A 24,449-nucleotide genomic window follows, 5' to 3' on the forward strand; every position below is an offset into this window, starting at 1 on the left:
CCATAGCACATGATAGTACTAAAGCGGGGACAAGCTTTACGCCACTCTCTCCATCCCTCTCTTCCTCCCTCACTTGGCTGGTAATGAGTGGTTGGCAGACTCTAGTTTTCCAGTCACAATATGACGCCTTTGGCACAATTGTGTCTCCTTCTCTGCGGCCATTTTGTATGAGATGACCTTCTTTCCATCACAGTAATTCGAACTACAGAAAAATGGCCACCGTGGCATATTAAGGTACTAAACTGGAGACACGTTTTGCACAACCCCTCCCTCATGTCACTCACGGAACTTTTACGCTTTGTGATAACGTCGTGACGTCCGGACGCTATTGGTTGGCAGACAGACGTTTTCCAGTCGCAATATGGCGCCTCTGGTTTAATTGTGACAGCCAGCTGTTCGTCTCCTGTCTGCAGGGGAATCTGCTGGACACAAGCAGGGAGACCTCCCCACCACAGTGCCGGGGCCATAGGTGACTGAGGGGGACTGGGGGTGTGATCTCTGTGTTTATTATTATCTCATTTATCATTTGTGCTGTGCTACTGAGTGACATCATTCTTGTATAGCAGCTTTGTGTATTAAAGTGTATCTCCAGCGAAAATATTTTTATTTTACTTATGGAAAGAGTGGAGGGAGGGTTAGACCCTCTGCCAGGTTTCTATTGTCTGTGTCCCCATGGGGGAGAGTCACCCCTCTGTACTGGTGACCAGGAAACCAAGTAAGCGGGGGAGGGGTTAATGTAAAGGACAAAGGGAAGTCTTCCAATGGGGACACCTGCCCTAGAGGGGATTCCTAACACTCTGGGAGATTTCCTCTAACTTCCTGATGCGTTTCTGGGACAGGAAGTGAGGGGAAATTTCTGTAGTGGTACACAGACAGCAAAAAACAAAAAAAAATGTTGCTGGACATCGGGTGGTTATACCAGGATGATGCCCGCTGCTGCAGGCATCAATCTGGTACCATTTTATGCAGCCTGTGGCCTCTAGGCCCTCTTGTAAAAGTAATCCTAGTGGTTAACTAGCCACTGGATTGCTTTTACAAGTAGTGGGAGGGGACACTCTTGCGGCTTGCTAGGGCTCTACTGCCCCCCTGGGAGACCTGAGCGATCAGTCGTGCATCCGCTGGCTGGACGGAGAGCATAACAAAGCTGGGATCGGCTTTGACCAGCTCTTGGCTACGGTAACCTGGAAGCGATGGCCTGACATGACTTTGAGTGTCAACAGCGCCATTAAAAAAATCGAAAGCATTGGAAAACACAGATCTTAGTGTTTGGAAAGCTTTTAAGACACCTGTCACACTGCGGCGGTGCAGACGTTAACGGTAAAGTGGCGATAGTTTTAGCAGCGCTTTACCGCTATTATAGCAGCGCTTTTTGGCCGCTAGCAGGGTGCTTTTAACCCCCGCTAGCGGCTGAAAAAGGGGTTAATAGTACCTGTGTGGTGGCACTGCTGAAGCACCTTGCAGATGCTTTGGCAGCTTTGCCCAGTCATTCCAGGGGGCGGTGTAGGAATGGCGGTGCAGATGCTGCTTGCAGGAGTTTTTTTCCCATCCCGCAAGCGCACCGCTCCAATTTGAAAACACTCAGGCTTTCACACAGGGGTGGCTTGAGAGGCGCTTTGCAGGCACTATTTTTAGCACTTAAATGCCTGAAAAGCGCCCCAGTGTGAAAGGGGCTCTAAGGGCAGAGGAGGGATTTGGGGTCTTATAAAGCCCAGATCCCTCCATAAAGAGTGCCTGTCCCTGCCTATTGTTGTCACAAGCATGTTTACATTCCTTGTGACAGCAATAAAAGCGATTAAAAAATGAAAGCAACAGTGTAAAACGTCAAAAAATTAATAATTCATAAAAAATAAAATAAAAAATAAAATGTAAAGGCATGCAGATAGCGATCGTTATCACCGCGAACGTCAGATCAAGAGCAGTAATTCTAGCACCAGACCTCCTCTGTAACCTGTAAAGGATTTTCAAACGTCACCTATGGATAGTAAAATGTACATAGTTTGTCGCCGTTACACAGGCGTGTACACTTTCCAACCATGACATGTTTGGTTTCTATTTACTCAGTGTAACATTATCTTTTATATTTTACAAAACAAATGGGTTAAATCTTCTTTTTTTTTTTTTGCATTAAAATTTTAAAAAGTGTATTTATTTTCCAATTGCTGTAATTGTACTACACAGTGTAGACGTTCACCATGAGTTGACATGGCTGTCAGAATGGAGAGCGGAGGAAGGAGCCAGTAAATATGTCATTTACCGGCTCCTTCCTTTTCCGAATGCATGGAGTCAGTGATCACTGGCTCTATTCATTCATAACTGTCACTGAGCATCATGAACTGTATTTACTATGCTTCAGTTTATGAATGGAGAGGATCCGCTATGTCCTGTCTATTCATCTTCAGTGCAGCTGAGGCTGCAGAGAAAGGGACTGGGGAATCTCTGTCCTCTGTCCCTTTCTCTCTCTAAAAAGGGAGATATCAGTGGTCCGTTAAGACCTCTGAAAGCCACCCCCCAACAGGGCTAATAAAAAAAAAAAAATGTAATAAATAAATACTGAAATTGTAAAATGAATAAAACATAACATAAAATATGTCTACTCTCTTGTTGAAACGGGTCAGCTTCTTTGTTTTATTTTTACTCTTATGTAGTCAAATACGAATTACAGTGTTGCCGGCTCCATCTTTCTGAGTACGTACCAATTTATTCTTTAGGGCCTTTGCTTTAAAAAAAATATTATATATGTGTGTGTGTGTGTGTGTGTGTATATATATATATATATATATATATATATATATATATATATATATATATATATATATATATATATATATATATATATATATATATATATATATATATATATTATATATAATGCTACGGGTGCAGTCACACAGCTTTGATTTTCATCTGTGTGTTCACCAAAACTAAATAACACACATTAAATCACATTAAATCACACACATGGCGGGAGTTGCACACGTGTAGCATGACTGGCATTGATGCTGCATTGTGCGGAGCCAGTCCCGGTGATTCTACACGCCACCACATGGATGACGCCATCAGTGGGAGATGTAAACATCAATAGAGTGTAATCAGCAGCACTGCACATTGTTGATATTGACATGTCAGCCCTGAGCAGTGATGGAAGCCATTGGGATCTCTGTATGCTGTATGTATGGAAACATTAGCACAAACATCTTTCTGGCAGTGGGGGTGGTTCACATCAGCTGCTGCATTGCAGGGCAGTAGCTGGTGTGCTGTGCGATCCGCTATGATCAGTGATGCAGCAGCCATTGTAAATCCACATCATGATGGACTCTGTGACAATGGACTCTCCTGAATGTGTGATGAGCAGAGGTTCAGTGACACCACTGTGTGATTGATTTGGATGGGAGGGGAAGAGACACTGGTTACTGCATGGGAATCTGGCCTTCTCAGGCTCTGACAGATATGGGCACACACTGGATGATTCACCCGCCTTTGCCCGCCCGCAACTGAAATGTCACAAAATTGACCATTGTGCGGTGCATTGCGTACAAATGCAGCATGTATACATTTTTATGTAATGCATCTCAATGCAGCATTATAGTGATCACTGGGCCGGCATTCATCTGTGCAGATCAGCACAGCTCCAGAGAGAGAGTGTGAATGAGGCCTAAAACTGAGGGGTGTCACATTGCAACGCCATGCCTTGTCAGGACTTGGGCCGCCATACACAGCTCGAATGCTGACCAGTTCGCCAGAAATCGGTCAAGATTTGAACCATTAATGGGCAGGCCGAATGTACCAAGTTGATAAATTTGATCAACATGGGTACAACCAGCCTGCCAAATTTGCTTGCAATTATCGCAAGTGGCTGCTATAGTCGCTAGCCAAATTCACTATGTTCTCCTGGTGGGCCCCCCACCCTGCTGGGTGCAGAGAATGGCCTGGCAAGAGGGATTCCCCTGTCAGCACTGGCCATGTTACCGCAGTATGCGCTGTCTATGCAGCCAATTTATATTGGATGTACAATATAGTACCACATGGTTAAAATGACTCTAAACAATACCCTTTTTCTTTAAAAATAACCCATACATATCCACTACTTAATGGTCCTGTAATCTGTTTTATGAAACTTTCTAGCTATGTTTTTCTGCCTCCTTGTAATGTCCTCTGTCAGCTCCTGAACCTCTTCTTTTCCTTCTCTCTTGTTTTGTTTGGAACAAGCAGTCCAGTTAGAGGGTGTCTACATTTATTCTCCAGGGTCCTACTGTAAATAGGAACGTAGCCATCCTCTCTTGCTCACTCCTGACATGTTCTAGGGACTATTGAATTAGTAGTGTACATAGAGCAGTGCACATGAGCAGCACAGGGGCAAAAAAAAAAACAATTCAATGAAAGTAAATAAATAAATAATTATGCATCGAATATAGAGTGTGCTATTGCTGACCACTATCCTCCCTTTAAAAATTGCCTTATGCCTGGCTGTCATGCTGATCCACTGGCCTCAGTTTATACCATAAACTACAGCTTTCCTGGCTGCTTACTCATTCCAGGTCAATAATTAAAAAAATATATGAGCCTATGGTTCAGCATGACAGCCAGACAACTGGCATTTTCAGAAGAAGACCAGCAATATTTTGTGTACTTCCCTTATGTGAGTTTTTGTTAGGATTATTCTTCTCTTGTGATCAGTCAAACTCCAGGTGTATTGAGAAGCAGACAATTTATTTCTGATGTGTCACACAAAAGAGAGAAGCTTATAGGGTAAAAAGATCCAGTAACACAAAGGAATGTATATTCCCCCTTCTAATACCTACAATAATACAGCCTCTACACTTCTATTGGCTGAGGAAACACAGATAGCGTGCCTGGTACACAATGGTACTTTATTTTGGCTAATTAGTGTTTCCTGTACAATCTTATGCTACCATCTATAGTTAAGCCTAATCCTCCTACAACTTAAAGCGGGAGTCCGCCGGGAGTCCGCGTTTTTTTTTTTTTTTTTTAAAAGCCAGCAGCTACAAATACTGCAGCTGCTGACTTTTAAAATAGTGACACTTACCCGCCCAGCGCGCCCGCGATGTCGGCACCCAAAGCCGATCTCTCGATCGTCTCTCGGGTGCTGCCGCCGCCATCTTGGGTATGGAAATCAGGAAGTGGAGCCTCTCGACTTCATTTCCCGGTTCCCTACTGTGCATGCGCGAGTCGCGCTGCGCAATAAGGATGGACCCGCTGCCTCTGGGATCTGTGTGTTTCCCAGCAGGCAGCGGGGGACTTTCGGAAAGGGGCATAATCTACGCCCCTTTCTGCAGAGAGCTATCCCGGAAGTGGGTGGAGATACCTGTACTGTACAGGTACCTGCACCCCCCTCCCCCCTGAAAGGTGCCAATTGTGGCGCCGGAGGGGGGGAGGATTCCAATGAGCGGAAGGTCCACTTTAGGGTGGACCTCCGCTTTAATATGGAGTTAGTTAAAGCAAAACGATACAGCAAGTTAATACAACAACGTGCTCAGAAGTCATTTTAAAAATTAGTCTCAGGGTTATTGTTTTTTTAATAGTCACACAATAAACATTTAAAACTTTTCTAACAGTTTTCTTTAAAAAAAAATTATATATTATATCATCCATCAAATTCAGTAGAAGGTGCTTCTCCCTGCTGTCATTGCTTTGTTTGGCCACCAGGTGGCATATGGAGTTGATTTCTATACCAAGCTATAGTATCGGCTTTGGAAGTTGTCGTTGTTATTTCATTAGACGTGTCATTGTCCCTAGGGCCCGGGTGCCATTGTGAACAGACTGGGATTAGAAGAGTTCGATTTCATAAATGCTTAAACCGGATATTTATTTAATGTAGAAATGTTAATACAGTACATCCAGCATTTTTAGCCTTGATAATAAATATATATAATTTATAAATGTCCTTCTCTGAATTTTATTCCAGGCAGTGGAGACAACATGGAACCCTGCTCATGTGACACTTTCGTAGCCCTCCCACCTGCCACGGTTGGTGCCCGGATTATCTTTGGAAAGAACTCAGACAGGCCCAGTGATGAAGTACAGGAGATTGTATACTTTCCTGGAAGGTCTTATGGAGCAGGAGAGGAGCTGGAGGTAATCATTCCTGAGATGCCGAGTTTGCTTCATAGACATATAGGACTCAAATTGTTAAGTCTCTTATTTTTCTTTTTTCACCTCTGCTTTCCTAAAAGTGCACATACATTAAGATTGAACAAGTGGGGAAGACGCATGCCGTGGTGTTGAGTCGGCCATCTTGGTTGTGGGGAGCTGAGATGGGAGCCAACGAATTTGGTGTTTGCATTGGAAATGAAGCAGTGTGGGGAAAGGAAGAAATTGATGATGAAGAAGCACTTCTTGGCATGGATCTTGTCAGGTTGTGAAAATAAACATCCTTCTAAAGCTAGACTAAGTAATCAGGAGGATATTTTTTTTTATATATACTTTTAATATATTCTCATATCTCTTGTAGACTTGGTTTAGAGAGAGCAGACACAGCAGAAGGGGCCCTGGATGTCATTGTTGGCCTGTTAGAAAAGTACGGACAAGGAGGCAACTGCATGGAAAGTCCGATGGCATTTACCTACCACAACAGTTTCCTGATAGCGGACAGAAAGGAAGCCTGGATCCTGGAGACTGCTGGACAGTACTGGGCTGCAGAAAGAGTAGATGGTAATTTGTGCTACTAGTGCGCCTAAAAATGACTGTAAGCTTGTTCTGAGTGATGTGGCATTCATTGTATCTCTCTCTTACCTTGTGGCATTTAAAGTACTTCTTTATGTTTCTCTGGGTTTTATAACCAAAATGATATACAAATAATGGATAGGTGTTGGTAAGTGGATAAAGCCCCACCCTCTTTCAGTTATTGGGCAAAAACAATCCCTCTATTGAAAATGGAGATGGAAAATACCCCATGACAAAAGTTTTCTTAATGGCTTGTGAATTTTGTAAACTTTATTTTAGGGGTTCAGCGATGGCATGTGGAGAATTGGTTGAAAGGCTGCTACAAAAAACATGACGGGGAACTGAAAATAGCATAAGATTCTTGAGGGAAGGGTTTGGGATTGTCACCTTAAAGTGATATTAAACCCTGATTAAAAAAAAAAAATTCAGTTCAAGTATATGTTCTTAAAGTGGAGTTCCACCCCAAAAAAAAAAAAATCATTAATGTGCATGAAAAAAAATAAAGAAAAAACATTTTGGAGATTTTTATTATTTTTCTTTACTCACCTCTTTAATGCCTGTTGCTAGGGGGTCCCTCGTAATCTGCCTCCTTCAGTGCCTGGGCTCCTGACGTCACTTCCCTCAGCGCAGGAAGGGAGAACAGCTCTTCCCCCCCCTCCCTCTAGGCAATCATCTGGGACATGTCACAGGTCCCAGATGATTGCCCGGCTCGCGCAAGCGCAGTGGGTGCCTGGCTGTGAAGTTACAGTTACAATGCTGGCACTGTGGAGGGGGGGGGGGGACGAGCGGGGCTTTAATCCCCCCACATCGCTGGATCCTGGGACAGGTAAGTCTCTGATTTCATTAAAAGTCAGCAGCAGCAGTATTTGTAGCTGCTGTCTTTTCATTTCTATTTTTTTTTTTTTTTTTTAAGCGGAAAACAAGTACCCTCTTTTTGTACTTCTCCTCCCCAAATTCCTTTTTCTCTTAGCCACTCTCTCTTGGCGGCTCCTGACATGGACTATGGATAATGGGATTTGTGGTGTGCATAGAGCAGTGTGCATGGCCGCACCTAATCGGCACTTCTCATTCCAAACAAACAAAAGTGAGGAAGAGGTTAAGGAACTTATGGAAGATGTTACAAGGAGGCAGAAAAAAACACCTAAAGTACGATTTGATGAAAATGAATTACATGGCCTTTAAGTAGTGGATGTGTATGGATTATTTTGGGAGAATAAGGATCTCGTTTAAATCCAGTTCACAAGTCAAATACACTCCAGATGCATGTGTACTGATACGTACTTATGCGTTTGTGATGCGTTCCAGTGCTTTCCCCCCTCTCTTTTTTTTTTTTTTTTTTCCTACCAACGTTTCCTAAAGCCTTAATTGCTGGGAGCTAGCAGTGTTTTTTTATGTGTTTTTACCTGCATTCCAGTGAATTTCCATGCAGAAAGAAATGCAGCATGTTTTAATTTTTTTGACTGCACTGAAACGTATTGCATTGGTTTGAACTATGCCATTGAAACACATTTAACCTACTGGCCATGCATTTTTGATGCAGAAAAATACACACTGGACTGCATCAGGTGTGACTTGACCCTTAGTATCACCAGCTTGTAATACCCCTTCATTACCAGGCCATTTTTCACTTTTCAGTCCTGGGAAAGATCGACTGCCAATTATTTGGGCATGCAATATTGTGCCCAAATAATTTTATATTTTTTTGAGACATAGTTTTATTTTGGTGGTATTTAATAACCACTGTTTTGTATTTTTCACTATATAAAAGAAAAAAAAATGAAAAAGAAAAACTGATTTGTCACTTTTCTGAGGTCCTAATTAGGCTCCCAAAGCTGTTTAGTTTAGGCAATAACATATACACTGAAGAAGTCAGAGTGCAGAGGTCAGGACTATGTAATGCACAGAATAGCTAGCAGATTTCAGTGGTCAGGAGTTAATACCCTCTTAGGCCTCTTGCACACTGCAACTTAAAAAAGCTCAGTACAGGGTTTTTTTATTTTTATTTATTATTATTATTCTTGTTGTTTTTTTTTTCTGATCTAAAATGCAGCCCATTGTTTACAATGTGCCTGTACATACAGGCGTGGAAAAAGAGCACTGTGTACTCTTGAGCAAATACGCCTATACGCTCAAAAAACAAACAAAAAAAAAAGTGCAAAACAAACACATGAAATTACGTAAAAAAAAATGCAGATGCTTAACCCCTTCCCGACCAGCCGCTGCAGTTGTACTACGGCAGGTTGGCTCCCCTGGGCAAAATGACGTTGCCTTAAGACGATCTGCCTTTTGGCCACTAGGGGGTGCATGCGGGCTGCTGGAGGCACATCTGTGGCTTGCCGCCAATGTGAGTGCCCGGCAGGAGTGATGGCCGCTGGGCACCTGCGATTGTTCATGACAGAGCAAGAACTGGGATCTGTGTGTGTAAACACACAGATCCCAGTTCTCTCAGGGGAGAGGAGTGAGATTGTGTGTTCATAGTATGTATGAACTCCGATCTCTTTCTCCTCCTAGTCAGTCCCACTCCCCCCACAGTTAGAACACACACTAGGGAACACAATTAACCCATTGATTTCCCCCTAGTGTTAACCCCTTCCCTGCCAGTAACATTTATAATGTGTCAAGTGTCCGCCATAATATTGCAGTCCTGATAAAAATCGCTGATCGCTGCCATTTTACTAGTAAAAAAATAAAAATGCCATAAATCTATCCCATATTTTGTAGACGCTATAATTTTTGCGCAAACCGATCTATATACACTTATTGCAATATATTTTATATAATATAAATATATATATATATATATATATATATATATATATATATATATATATATATATATATATATTATATAATTTTTTTTTTACCAAAAATATTTAGAAGAATACATATTGGCCTAAACTGAGGACAACATATTTTATTTATTTTTATATTTTTTTAATTTTGGGATATTTATTATAGCAAATTTTTTTTTTTTTTTGTGGGGAAAAAAAAGTATGTCAATTTTGTTTGGGTACAATGTCGCATGACCATGCTATTGTCACTTAAATCGACGCAGTGCGGTATCCCAAAAAAATAGCCTGGTCATTGAGCAGCCAAATCTTTCGGGGCTGAAGTATCAGTAAACATCGGTGCAAGAGACCTTATAGTTGGTGGTCAGTGGTAACTGCCCCTTTTTAAATGTTGTTAATCAGTGGTGAGTGCCGCATAACTTGGTCAGTGGTATTTTTCCAAATCGGTGGTCAGTGTGTCCTCTTTACTATTCATATGCCTCTGCTGTTCCCCCTTGCTGCTCTCTGTTTGTCAGTGTGCCTCCCTTTTGTTGACAGTCAGTGGGAGCAGTTTTACTTATAGGATCAGCAGCAGAACCGCTGAAAGAGGAGAAAGAAGATCAGGAGAATCAATGGTAGAGGAGGAAGGGGCAGGCACTCAAATATAATCAGTAGTACTGTTTACATTTGTGATTAATGTGATTGGCCTTCCCAGCCATCACAAGGCACAGAGCCACTCCGACTGGCTCTGTGCCTTTTAGTATGTGATCTGAGCTGTGTAGTGACAGCTTGATCCAAAACATTTTAAAGGTCCGTGCCTTATTTCTGAAGTGCCATTTATAAACGACACTCCAAAGATGCATGTCCAGAATTTCATAATTTTAAAACATATGGAGGTAATGACATGGTTAAAAGTGTTTATCTGAGCAATAAGGAGGTGCCACTTTGGCTACATCAGAGACCTCCAGGCAGCCAATGTATCATTCTTGTTCTTTATGGAGTGTTGCATACTGGATCATAGTAAAATCCTAGGCTCTGTTTTGTGTACGACATTGCTTGTGTGCATCAGACAATGGATGCTTCCAGCGTCTGTAGCTGTAAAGTAATATAAATCTGTCATAATAAAAAATTAGGGAACTGCCAGTGCTGAGCTGGTGTAGGTTCTGGGGCTTTAATCCTCATATTCATAGACACAGAGCTACTTTTCCTAATGGTAACCCTGGCCCTGCTGACAGGTTCTCTTTATGTGCATGTGATCATAAGAAAAGCATCATGGAGTATCAAATGACTGCAATTTTGTTGTGTTTTCTGACAGAAGGTATAAAGAACATATCTAACAACCTCTCAATCACCACCAAGATTGACCGTGAGCACCCAAGAATGAAGGAGTACGCCAGGACGAAAGGCTGGTGGGATGGGAAAAAAGAGTTTAATTTTGCTGCGGTGTATTCCTATTTCAACCCCTCTAGATCATCATCTTCTGGAGACAGATTTTGTGAAGGCTACAAACTGCTCAGAAAACACAAAGGTGAGCTTAACTTAGCACTAAATGTGATATTTAATTGATGTGATTGTGTTCATGAGTTTTTCTCAAACTGCTGTTTCTAGAATTACCTCCAAATTCTTATGTGGGATGTATAGAGTATTTTCTGTGAGCACATAGTTTGAATGAACATAGCAGAATTGTTTTACCTTTTTAAAGTGTTTGTTACCCTAAAAAAAATTAAAAATGGATCCTGTTCCCTTAAAGCATGTTATACAGCACAGTGCTTGTGCTGTGTAATTTGGCCCCCTGTATCGCCTGAAATACCTGGCTGATCCTACCTGGTTCAGCCCTCCCCTCTGTAAACTGACCATGGTATATCATGGCTGCTGAGCCCTGTGGTCAGTTTACGTGCCTCTGTCATCTGCCTCTGTCCTCCTCCCTCCTTGCCTGTCAGCTCTTACCAGTGCCGCTCTGCTCCCTTCCCCCCTGCTATAAAACAATGCGAGGTTAATACACTAGCCTCTGTTGGAGAACAACATGTGCCCCAGTGTCTGTGTTCTATATAAAAAAATAAATAAAAAAAAAAGACTATTTCCACCTCATTTCAGAGCGCTGCTCGGCACTCACATGACTGCTTTCCTCTCTCCTCCTCTCCTCCCGGCTGATGTCAGCAGGAGTTCTTGGCCCCTCCCGCTGTCCCCTCCCGCTGTCAGACACGGAGAGAACAGAGGTGGAGATGCTCTGAAATAAGGTAGAAACCATCATTATTATAATTTTTTTTTATAAAGCATGTAGAGTGAGGCACATGTTGTTATCTAACAGAGGGGATTGCATTAACATCGCATAGTGGCTTTACAACCACCTTCATTTTGTTTATGTGACCTACTGTTAACACTTGTGCTTCAATATATATATATTTTTTTTTAATCATAAAAAACGTTTGAGCATAAAACAAGAATACATAATCAAGTCTTGGGTGCAACATGCACCAAATTAAAGGATAACGCATCTGACATTTCATCCATGTTAATAAAACATATACATAATGTGTGTGTTCGAGGTCCAACTGGGGGCCAGGGGGAGGAAGACAGCGGGGTGGCCCGAGAGGGCGACCCGCGTAAGTTGTCTGTAGGGATACATGCAGAGCCTTTTTCGCTGTGTGGCTTCGCCAGTGGGTCATAGTATTGGCCCTAATCTAGGGCGCATTAAGGGGCAACAATATAGTCGAGGATTAGTCTTTTTCCATGCAAGTGGCCGAGTCCGCCACCCACCTGTCCCAAATTTTATTGAACTTGGCCGGACAGCCTCTGTGTTTGTACAGCACTTTTTTGTAAGGAAGAGTGGCATTGATCGCCCCCTTCCAATTCTGTATGGTGGGGGTTGTTGCCCTGATCCAGGTGCAAGCAATCTGCATCCTAGCAAGAAACAACGACTCCTGTTCTGGTAGAGAGAGGATGGCAAGTAGGCACTGACGGGGGCATAAAGATAGAGGGGAACCCATGCGGTCATGGAGGCACTTCACCACCTGGGACCAGTAATCCTGAAGTCTTGGGCACGACCATAGCAGGTGATAGAATGTGCCCTGCGGGTCACCACACTTGGGGCATGTCGGGCTATGGTCTGGTTTAAACTTAGACAGACGAGTGGGGGTGAGATAAGATCTGTGCAACATATATAGGTGTGCGAGTCTATCTGACAGTTTTGGGGGAGACTACCCAGGAGGCAGCCGTTGCATCTTCCCAGTCCCCGTCCTCCACAGCCCCCAGGTCCGTCTCCCATTTGGACTTGAGCTGGTACGCCTGCGAGGTGGCTGCTGGTGTTATTAGGTGATTGTTAAAGAAAGAAATCATCCCTTTGGGGTCTTGGCCTCGGAGCACGTTCACTTGTGCTTCAATATTAGTGTTATTTCGGTAAAAGTAGAGATTTGTAGATTAATCACAGCAATGATTTGTCTAAGGGCTTACATTGACCTCCAGCACCAAGCTGCAATACTCATGTGTTGATGCCAGAATTGGTCTTTAACAACTGCTGAGATAGCGACGTTGATTTACTAAAGGAGTTGAAAATCTTTCTTTAATAAATTGTGTGAATTTTTACTTGGTAAATGTGGTGAGGTTTCACTTTGTAAAGAATACACAGTTGCAAGAAAAAAAAATCTTGCACATGATTTGATGATGGAAATCAGCAGAGATTCACCCCATTCACTAAGCTCTGGGGAAATGAGTGCAGCTGCACTTGTACAGTCTCTTTGACTTTAGTAAATACACCTCGAAGACTTGTAAAGCACACATCCCACTGTGTAGTGCTCCAAAGTAAGAACCATTGTAGACAATTTTTTTTCAAAACACCAAAGCCCATCTCCACTCGAGTGTGCTCATTGTTACCAGATTAATGAAATGTTTATTTTCTGTTCTTGTAAACACATCTCTGCTGCTGGGAACTTTTTTGGGGCAAGGAATTATACTTAGACCCTAATAAAGACTTGACAGGGAGCTGAACCCAGCTGCAGCCCAATCATGGCAGACAGAGGATTTTTTATGGAGAAGCGTATTTTCTCATTGAGCCTTTATTAATCCCATAATGAGGTCTGGGCACCCCCAAAACAATATACCGTGGTACCCTTATTCTGTTCAAAAAAATCATATTCTGACATCATATTGGTGGCAGCACTGTAAAATGACACCGCTGTCATTGCATATTGGTGGCAACACAGTGGGATCTGACACTGCTGTTGTCATAGGCACTTCAATACCAGAAGGTCCTATAATGTCACATTGATAGTGTAATGGTGCGCTGATTCTATATAAAGGGTGGGAAAACCCCCAGTGATATAAAACATAATACACAATAATATTGCCCAATGGGTACATTGGAAACAAGTGTGTGGTCTAGATTGACCTGTAACATGTGGATAAGCAAAATTTCTTAAAACTGCATGTGCATAATATAAACAATGCAATTCAAACACAATGGGGGTTATTTACAAAAGGCAAATCCACTTTGCAGTGCAAGTGCACTTGGATATGCAGTCGCTCTCAATCTAAGGGGTAGATCTGAAATGAGTGGAAGCTCTGCTGATTTTATCGTCCAATCATGTGTAAGCTAAAATGCTGTTTTTTTTTCTTTTCCTCGCATGTCCCCCTCGGATCTACAGCGACTTTACTTCCAAGTGCACTTGCATTGCAAAGTGGATTTTCCTTTATATACACATGGGGGGTTATTTACTAATCTAAAAAGGGGGGAAAAAAACTGACGAGAGTAAATGTATATCGGCAGTCTCTCTGAGGTTCCAAATAGTGAAAGCCAATCAAATTTAGCAGAGTGAATGGGCTGAATTGAAAACGCATCCAATTATCTCGTGAGTCCCAAATCAAACAGATGTTGATCCCAAGGTGTGTGGACTCATGAGTATGAAGACACCACCGTGCTCAAAAGTAATAAAATTGGCTGCTTACCAGACCCACAGGTCACAAGCGTGTGTGCTGATCCACAGCTTAGGCATGCATTCCTCTATCTGCCAAATCTCAGCGATTCACGATGGACAACAGCTCCCAGCAGACCTGAATGGATGAGTAAGCATGGACGCTCATCTGTGGCTGATAAAATGGATTCCTCTATACCTTGATTTGCTTTCACATAAACTATTTGGAACCTGAGAGAGACTGCTGATATTTTGCTCTCTTGTTTTTTCCCTTTTTAGATTATATACACGTTGTGTTTGAATAGCATTTTCTATATTTTTTTTATCATGCACATACGATTTTAAGAAATTTTGCTTATTGACATGTGTTGCAGGTTAATCTAGACCAGCATTTCTCAACTCCAGACCTCAAGGCACCCCAACAGGTCATGTTTTCAGGATTTCCCTCAGATGAAACAGCAGTGGTAATCCCTAAGGCCGTGTACACACAGGCGGACTGTATGGCCTACTTAGTCCGTCGAAACACATTTCAGCGGACAGTCCGCTCGTGTGTGGGCTTCAGCGGACTTTTTCAGCGTGCAGTCTGGCGTACTAAGTATTTCGGATTTTTCGAAATTCTGTCTGTCGTACTTTGGTTTCAGCGGACAATCCGCTCGTCAGTAAGCTAGTTCGACGGACTAAGAATGGCGCATGCTCAGAAAGGATTTACACGGCGAAAGGTTGCATTGCTGTGTATTGGACTTCCTATTTCTAGTCCCGACGTACGTGCTGTACACGTCATCGCGCAAGCTTTCGACGGACTGTTTGTGCATCCGTGTGTGGTCAAGTCCGTTCATTCGAAAGTATGACGGACTGTCCGTCGGATTGTATGACGGACTAAGGCCATACAGTCCGCCCGTGTGTACGCGGCTTTTGGCAGTGAATCTGACCAAATCACCTGTGCAACAGAATGGAAAGCCTGAAAACATGACCTGTTGGGGCGTCTTGAGGACTGGAGTTGAGAAACAGTGATCTATTCTAGACCACACACTTGTTTCCGATGTACCCATTGTGTTTATATTGGGCAATATTATTGTGCATTATATTTTATATCGCTGTGGGCTTTCCCACCCTTTACATAGAATCAATGCACATTTACACTATAAATCACTTTTCATTCCTTGTTTTCAGGGTTTTTCAGGTGCAGCAGACTTAAAGTAGTGTTGCACAGAAAAAATAAAAAATAAAATAATAATTTAAAATTCCTAAAAAAAATAAAAACATTTGGGATTTTTTTTTTTTAACTCGCCTCCGAAATGCCTGTTGCTAGGGGGTCCCTTGTAGTCTGCGTCCTTCAGTGCCTGGGCTGGTGACATCACTTCCCCTCGGCACAGGAAGAGCTCAGGTCCCAGATGACTGCGCGGCCAATCACGGTGCACGGCGCCGCTCGCGCATGCACGGTGGGTGCCCACAGTTGCAATGCCGGTGTTCTGGCATATAGTGTCCTGCCATCGTATACTGTCCACCCCGTACTGCGCATGTGCAGTGCTTGCGCAGTACGGAGCAGAAGAAGCTTGCAGGTGCCGTTCATCTTCGGCTATTATCGGAATCTGTGTGTGCTGTGTACTGCGCATGCACAGTACACAGCGGACACTATCCGATGGAGGACTCTATATGATAGGACATCGGCACCACCCAGCGGTGGGGGGGACGAGCGGGGCTTCGATCGCATTGCTGGACCCTGGAACAGGTAAGTGTCCGATTATTAAAAGTCAGCAGCTGCAGTATTTGTAGCTGCTGACTTTTCATTTTTATTTTATTTTTTTATGGAAATTCCTCTTTAATTAATTGAATTGTCAGCGCTTCCCTTCACCTACACTCTATAATGCCACATAACTGCTCTGTCTTCATGTCCGTTAGGAAACATCACGGCTGAGAGTATGATGGAAATTCTGTCAGACAAGCCAAGTGGCATTAATATGGAAGGTGGCTTTATGACAACTGGAAGCATGGTGTCCATCCTGCCACAGGATCCATCCCAGCCCTGCTGCCACTTTTTTACTGGAACTCCAGACCCCTCCAGGTATGTGTAGAATATGGAGGGAACGGTGGTTGTAATCTGGGTCTGTCGAGTTTAAAACTATGGAATGACACAACTGGATGAATTTCTTAAACAGCAGCCTACCATTGGGCCCGAGCACTGTCACATGAGGGGGTGGATTGTGCCTAGACCCATGTAAATAAAACAGAAACATCAGGATCTTTTGGGACTTGGGGTCAATTTACTAAGAGATAAATACCACATGAATTTTTTCCTTACTACAAGTCATTATTATTATACAGGATTTATAGCATGCCAACAGTCCATTCAATAAAATGTGTCCTTTAGCGTTATTTTTTTTACAGGCTAACACTGCACCAGAGGGAGATTGTTCTGTGAATGAAGCCAATCTGAAGTATTGAGAAACTGAAAAAAAAATTCTTTATGTGCCTACACCACATTCATATATTCTCTTCCCTTGTGATCTGCATGCTGGTGTCAATGTATTGTTGACAGCGCCCCAGGAGCAGATCAGAAACGAGATGCATTTACGGGCACCAAATCGTATGGTACTGCAGTACTGTGCGATTTGGTGAAGCACATTTTTAAAACTAGTGCATACTTTCCCGTGTTCCAGTGAGAGCTGCAGCCCATTCAAATGAATAGGCTGTAAAATTGCACCGCACGCGAATGCGCAGGTTGGAACCCTTGTGAACCGACCCTCACAGAACGATCTCCCTCTAGTGCAATTTTACAAATTATTTACATTCCTGAGCATAGTGCATAACGTTACCACATGAATACGTTGTTTTCTTTTAACTTGCTGGCTAGTGGAGATTTTTGTGCATTTTGAGTACATTCCTAGAATATTGACAGCTTTTACCATGAGATGAATAACAAATGTATGTATTGTGTGTGTGTGTGTTTGTTTTATTTATTTATTTTTGTTTTTTGTGAATTAACTAATAACTTTTCACATATAATTATTTTTTATTTTTTCCTTTTGCAGTATGTACCAATAATTTTTTAACTGCAAATTTGATATTTCATTATGATGAAGGAACTCTTTTATAATCACGTGATATTTCTAAAAACAACATAAACATTCTCATGTGTTAACTCTTCGTGAATTTACCCCTTATTGGCATAAGCACCATAGCACACTGGATTCTGCCTGATATGCAACTCTGGGTTTACTCTGTTACTTAAGCCTCATACACACAATCAGGTTTCGGACAACTGTTCGTCTGTTTTTTATTTATTTTTTGTTGCATGCTAGTCTCATGTCGAAAGTAAAGAGGTTACTCGCCATACGAAAATTCTCGCACGACAGAATACAATGTCAGAAGTGATGTAATGGGGGTCATTTACGAAAGGCAAATCCACTTTGCACTGCAAATGAGGGGAAGCTCTGCTGATTTTATCATCCAATCACATTTATGTACATATTTATTTATTTATTTACCTTGCATGTGCCCCTTGGATCTACACGACTGCACTTCCAAGTGCACTTGTAGTGCAAAGTGGATTTGCTTTTCATAAATAACCCCCAATGTGTTGACTAGTTTTGTATTTGTGTAACGAACCAAAAATCGGCAGATCATTCGGACTAAATTTTTCTTCAGATTTTTCGTATCGTGTGGACGGGCCTTAAAATGTAAGTTTACCATTACAGAAAATTTGTAAGGTGACCTTACACTCGACATCCTCCACCCCGATCCTGCTGTACCAGTGGCCTGTAATCTTGCTCTGTCAGACACAGGCATGCCGCTTCACCGGTCCGGGGATTTGAAATCCCCAGCGCCTTCATCTCCTATCTGTACCTCTCAGTTTTATATATTTTTTTTATATATATTTCATGCTGAAGAACAAGGAGAGGTCTGTGTAAATAAACCTCTCCCCGTGCTTCCTAGTGTGGCTGTCACCGATCGTCTGTTCCCTTTTATAGGGAAGGACAATCAGTGATGTCACATGCCAGGCCACGCCCCCTACAATAAAAAAACACATAACGCCATACACAACCCCTACACTGCCCCCTAGTGGTTAACTCCTTCACTGCCAGTGTCATTTTACACAGGAATCAGTGCATTTAAATAGCACTGATTGCTGTATAAATAACAATGGTCCCAAAAATGTGTCAAAAATGTCCGATGTGTCCGCCATAATGTCGCAGCCACAATAAAAATAGCTTATCGCCGCCATTACTAGTAAAAAAAAATATATATATATATTAAAAAGAATGCTATAAAACTATCCCCTATTTTGTAAACGCTATAATTTTTGCAAAAACCAATCAATAATCGCTAATTGCGATTTTATTTTTTTTTAATAAAAATATGTAGAAGAATACATATCGGCCTAAACTGAGGAACAAAAATGTTTTTTTATATATAAATGTTTTTTTATATATTTTTTGGGGATATTTATTATAGTAAAAAATATTGCATTTTTTTCAAAATTGTCGCTCTATTTTGTTTATAGCGCAAAAAACAAAAAACGCAGAGGTGATCAAATACCACTAAAAGAAAGCTCTATTTGTGGGAAAAAAAGGACGCCAATTTTGATTGGGAGCCACGTCGCACGAGCGCAAATTTGTCCGGGGCTTAAGTGGTTAAAGTCCAAACCTTGAGGTCTTTCCCCTTTTTTTTCTATCTCAAATATTACAGATGTGGCAATAGGAGTAATTTTAATATTTACAAACATTCCTTTTAATAGGAAAAGTGACAGGTCCTCTTGCAGCGCGATCTGGTGTCTAGAAGTGCCCACATCTCGCCTCCTCGTCCTCCCAGCCAAGAAACAGCAGTGTTTACATCTGCTGAGGCCCGGCATCCGAAGGTCACTGATCGTTAGGCTGCATTCACACCTCAGCGTAGCGTTTTTACTGGCGTTTTGTCGCGCGTTTGCATACAGCGTTTTGCGGCGTTTTTTAACTTTGGCGGGTTTTTTTCAGCCAATAGGAAAAATATTCATCTCCTTTTTTCATATGCTTCCTTTTCTGCTTCTGCTTTTCAGCTGTCATTTCCTTATGTAAATTATATTTTCTCCTGAGCAGCTACAGCGACAAAACGCCTATAGAAACGCTCGTTGTCGCTTGAATCGAGCGTTTCCATTCGTTTCTATGGGAATAAAAACGCCCAGATCAGCCCGATTCAGGCGTAGGGCTTCAGGCGACTTGGAGTGGAGATGTGAACCATCTCCATTGAGAATAATGGATTTTTTCCCCTCCAGCGTTTTGTAGCTTCAGGCTTCAAGCGACAAAACGTTCAGGTGTGAATGGGGTCGGGTGAGCCGGTAGAAGCACCGAAGGGTGGTCCCCCTCCCACCACCTGTAAAAACAATTAAGCAGCTGAATAGCCACTATGATTGTTTTTACAGTACAGGGAATCGCCCGCATAAAAAGAAGATATCATTAAGATATTCCCGCTCAAAGTCCACAATGCCATATGACGTCGTTGGGCGGAAAGTGGTTAAAGTGCTGGAATTGGAGCATCTTCCATGTCACGTTGCAAATTGATGTTTCTCTAGTATATGGATATTTAATTAAGACTTTTTTTTTTTCTTCATTTGGTGGTACAAAACTATGCTACAAATTTTCCAGAATGATTTCATTAGTGTATCAGCTGGGAGAAGGGAGATATGTAAAATTTGGCATGTAGAAAGGATGGAAAACATTGGATGGCTAGTGATTTTAGATGGTTATACACCGATCAACCATAACTTTATAACCACCCACATAATATTGAGTAGTCCTCCTTTAGGTAGCAAAACAGCCCTGCCCCATTGAGGCATAGATGGCACTAGACCTCTGAAGGTATGCTTTGGTATCTGGTACCAAGCCTTCAGTAGCAAATCCTTTAAGTCCCGTACGTTGTGAGGTGGGGCCTCCATGGATCAGACTTTTTTTTTCCAGGACATCCCACAGATGCTCAATTAGATTGAGGCCAAATCAACACCTAAAACTCATTGCTGTTCCTCAAACCTTTCTTTAACCATTTTTGCAGTGTGCCAGGGCCCATTATCCCACTGAAAGCTGCCATTGTTATCAGGGAATACAGTTTCCATTAAGACCCCATTCACACCTGAGCGTTTTGTAGCTTGAAGCCTGAAGCTACAAAACGCTAGAGGGGAAAAAAATCTTATTCTCAATGGACATGGTTCACATCTCCACCTCATGTCGCCTGAAGCTCAAACAAGTTCCGGACCCTTTTTTTCTCGCTCAAATTGAGCAGATTTGGGCGTTTTTCTTCTTTTAACATTGGTGACCTTTTGCCCTGCACAAAATCGCGGTAAAAATCGCGGTAAATTCGCACAATTTTCTGCTTGAAAATGCTACGCTCAGGTGTGAATGCAGCCTAAGGGGTGTACTTGGTCAGCAGCAATGTAGAGGGTAAGCGGTATGTGCCAAAGTAACATCTACATGAATGGTAGAACCCAAGGTTTCCCAGCGGAACATTGCCCAAAGCATCACACTGTCTCTTCCTATACTGCATCCTGGTGCTATCTCTTCCCCTGGTATTCAATGCACATGCACTCAGTTATCCACATGATGTAAAAAAAAAAAATCAAATTCATCAGAGCAAACCATTTTCTTCCACTGCTTCGTGGTCCAGTTCTGATGCTCATGTGCCCATTATAGGCACTGTGGACGTGGGTCAGCATGGGCACCCTAACCGGTCTGCGGATAGTCAGCCCCATGCATGACAAACTGCAATGTCTGTGTTTTTTTTTTTTTTTTTTTTTTCTGCTTTCAACACATCAACTTCAGAGACAACATGTTTACTTGCTGCCTAATGTATCCCACTGACTTTCAGCTGCCATCGTAACAAGATAATAAATGTTATTCAATTAACATGTCAGCAGTCATAAATTTATGGCTGATCGGTGTATACTCCTTAGAGGCCACAGTTTCTCGATTTGTGTATTGCTGTACTGTAATGCATCAACTACTTTTTGTTACAAGCTGTATTGTTCATGCTTTATGTGTTTCAACAAGTAAAATAAATTTGTGCCTTACACTGGTTTTCTAGAAATTTCAAATTCCTTTTGGATTGCACCAATTAGTGGTAATGCAGAGATTTATGCCCTGCCAAGCTGCCTCATATTCCACTTAACCTCCGTATTAAAAAAAAAAAAAAAAAAAAAAAAAAGTGTAATCGATGGGAACTAATGCTTATTCTTCCCAATTTTATTTCTTCCTAGATCTGTGTTCAAGCCCTTCATTTTTGTGCCCCAGGTTCAGCAGTTTGTAAGTACAGCTTCACCCGTGTTGGGCTCTGATGATCCCGTCAAATTAAATCCAAGGTTCCAGACAAGTCCAGACAGGAGGCACGAGCTTTATAAGAGGCATGAAAGCGCTCTGAGGTCTATGGAAACATTGCAGGTAGATAGAACTATCACAGTTCATAGTAGAGGCTTCTGTACACCACATGGGGCAATTTCTTTATTCAGCTCACAGATTAATTTTGAAACCAGTTTTAAGGAAGAGGGGTAATTAGTGACTTGCTAGTACTAAGCAGGAAACGGCACTGTGTAAAACAAAAAGTCTATCCTTCACTAAAAATCTTCAGGATGTGACACTTCCAGGAATGTGGGATGTTTGGTCCCTCCTGCTGGCTGTTATGTCACTACAGAACAAAGGGAAGCAGGCAGGTAAGTATTATACCTTTTTTTTTGTTTTACGCTTTTTTTTTTTTTTTTTCCCTTCAATAGTTATTTTCAAAATGTATTTGTACTTGTATATGTTTTATGCACTTTTTTTTTTTTTTTTTAGTGCACTTCACATGCATTTTCTGGGAGGAAACTTCTTTGTACCTTTTTAAAAACACATGCCTATTACATCTGTTACCAGTCAACATCTACAGGGTCCTTTTTTGAAATCACAGGGCCCTATACAACCTACTACAAAGCCAGGAGGGGGTGCGCTACGCTGTGTTGTTCTCTCACCTTCTGTCAGAAGAGCATTCATCTATACAGCATGAGACAGGATCGCTTACTGTAGATAACATTGCATTGTGTACACACACACACACACACATACATAGTTTAATTGCTGCCCCCTATCTCCTCCAAGGGCTGCCCACCTCCCGGCAGCAGAAAATATGGCTAGGGGGCAGTAATTTAAACTGGCATGTGTACAGTCCAATGCGATCTACAGTAAGAGCGATCCTGTCTCGTGCTGTATGGAGGAGCGCTCTTCTGACCGGATGGGAGAGCACAACACAACACAGCGCTGCACCTCCAGCCTCCTTGCCCTGGTCCTAAGTGCGGGTAGGGGCGGGGGAAGGAGCTTAGCGGTGGCTGGTCAGGCACAACATCCAAGACTGCCAAGCTGGGGGATAGAACTGAAATCTGGGTGGGTACAACCAGTGGCTTCTCTAGGGTTGGTGTCACCCGATGTGGAAAAACATGGCGTCACCCCCCCTCCACCAACTATAGTCTCCCCTCAATACAGACCCCCCCCCCTTCAGTACAGACACCCTTTTTAGTACATTTTCGCCCCTTCAGTACAGACCCATAATGTACCTCAGATCAGGACATGCACAGCAGGTCCCCTCCTCGTGTAGACATAAACGGAGAGGAGGGGGAGGCTGCTTCACTCTGCTTGGCTGTGTGAGACAGCCAGTGTCCTGCCCGCTATCAAGAAGTGCATCCGACAGGACACCAGGTGGAGATAGTGACATTTGATAGGCTCAGCAGGTAAGTAGGAGGAGGAAGAAGGACATGGGTCAGGCCAGGGCTGGCTGCGGCGCTGGAGGTGTTCTGGTTGTGTTGGATGAAAAAAAAAAAAAATGACAGGGCTATCCTTTAACTGCGGGAGAGTCAAGGATGGTGTCACCTGGGTACGGACTGCACACCCCCATCCCAGCATCCCCTAAATCCAGCCATGTGTGTCTCACCCAGCAACTGAAAGCCTGTGGGAGGGGGAAACCGGCTTTCAGTTGCTGGGTGAGAGACACAGAAGCATTGTTCTATCATTCTTCATTCTCTGCTCCTGTGGTCTGGGCCCCCTACCGGAGGATCGGTGGTCCCCCCTCCCCCTCATCAGCATCCCTGACCATCATTCCCAGAGAAAATTAACAGTAGATGTCACATCTGTCATGGTTAAGAAGAAGTTATAAAAAGAAAAATACCTGGTGAATTTTTCAAAATGGACAGTTCTGAGGTGTACTTTTGTGTAATGTAAGGGCTGTAGTGCTTTCAGAAACGTACACAATATGTGTATACTATGGGTCAAGAATCAGTAAGGTGCAATATATTAATAAAAAAATTTCCACTTTTGTAGATTTTTGTTAAGGTGAGTTCTTTTTTTTTTTTTCATTGCAGGTTAAGGAGTTGTTGAAAAAAATTAAAAACTTAGAAAAACAGAAACTGGAAGAGGTAGACTTATTGCTACAGAATGGAATTAATGATACTTCTGCTGTAGCTTTACTGTTTTCCAAATGCGTGGAGGAAGAAATGAAGATCTATGAGTGATTGCAGCATGACACTTTGCAGAATTAAATATTATTAAATAGAGTTATCAGCAAATTCATGTAAAACAGGTTTGTAAATCTGAATAGGATACAATAAAATTTGCTTTGCCATCTGTCACTACTGTAAACATACAGTATACTGTATACATACAGCCCTGTGACTTGCACACTAATGGGAAGGCTTTCTACAAAATATTGTAGTGTGTCTGTGGAATTTTGTGGCCATTAAACTAGAAAAAATAGTGGTATCGAGTACTGGTGATAGACGAAAAGACTTCTCGCAATCCCATGTTCCAAATCCTCCCACAGGTGTTCCCTAGGGTTAAGGTCAGGGGTGTCTGTGCAGGCCATTTGAGTTCCTCCACACCAAATATCTCAAGTCATAGTGCCATTGGCTATTTTGGAGCAGCTACTTACCCTTTTTTAATTTTTTTCTTTAACAGGGAAATATCAATAAGGTGTGTAAAAACTGTACATGTAATCACTAAGGGTCGGTTCCGCTGCACAGGAACCCCCACTGTCCTGTGCAACAGAACACAGGAAAAAGTAGCACATGCACTACTTTTAAAAATGCACTGCTCCAAATCGCATGGTACTGTAG

General features: G+C 42.3%; 1 protein-coding gene across 1 annotated transcript; it reads left to right on the plus strand.

The window, feature by feature from the left end:
- Nucleotides 1-304: 304 nt before the first annotated feature.
- On the plus strand, nucleotides 305-24,041 carry SCRN3 (secernin 3). The gene is made up of 8 exons (XM_077448036.1): nucleotides 305-469; nucleotides 5,924-6,093; nucleotides 6,192-6,373; nucleotides 6,470-6,669; nucleotides 10,765-10,977; nucleotides 16,256-16,418; nucleotides 21,576-21,756; nucleotides 23,700-24,041. Exons 2-8 carry the CDS (start codon nucleotides 5,938-5,940, stop codon nucleotides 23,847-23,849), a joined length of 1,245 nt encoding a protein of 414 aa, XP_077304162.1. The 5' UTR covers nucleotides 305-469; nucleotides 5,924-5,937; the 3' UTR covers nucleotides 23,850-24,041.
- The last annotated feature ends 408 nt before the right edge of the window (nucleotides 24,042-24,449 follow it).

Source organism: Lithobates pipiens, unplaced genomic scaffold (assembly GCF_037356315.1).
Source record: "Lithobates pipiens isolate NorthernLeopardFrog02 unplaced genomic scaffold, aLitPip1_a1.2 Scaffold_22, whole genome shotgun sequence".
Lineage (NCBI taxonomy): Eukaryota > Metazoa > Chordata > Amphibia > Anura > Ranidae > Lithobates > Lithobates pipiens.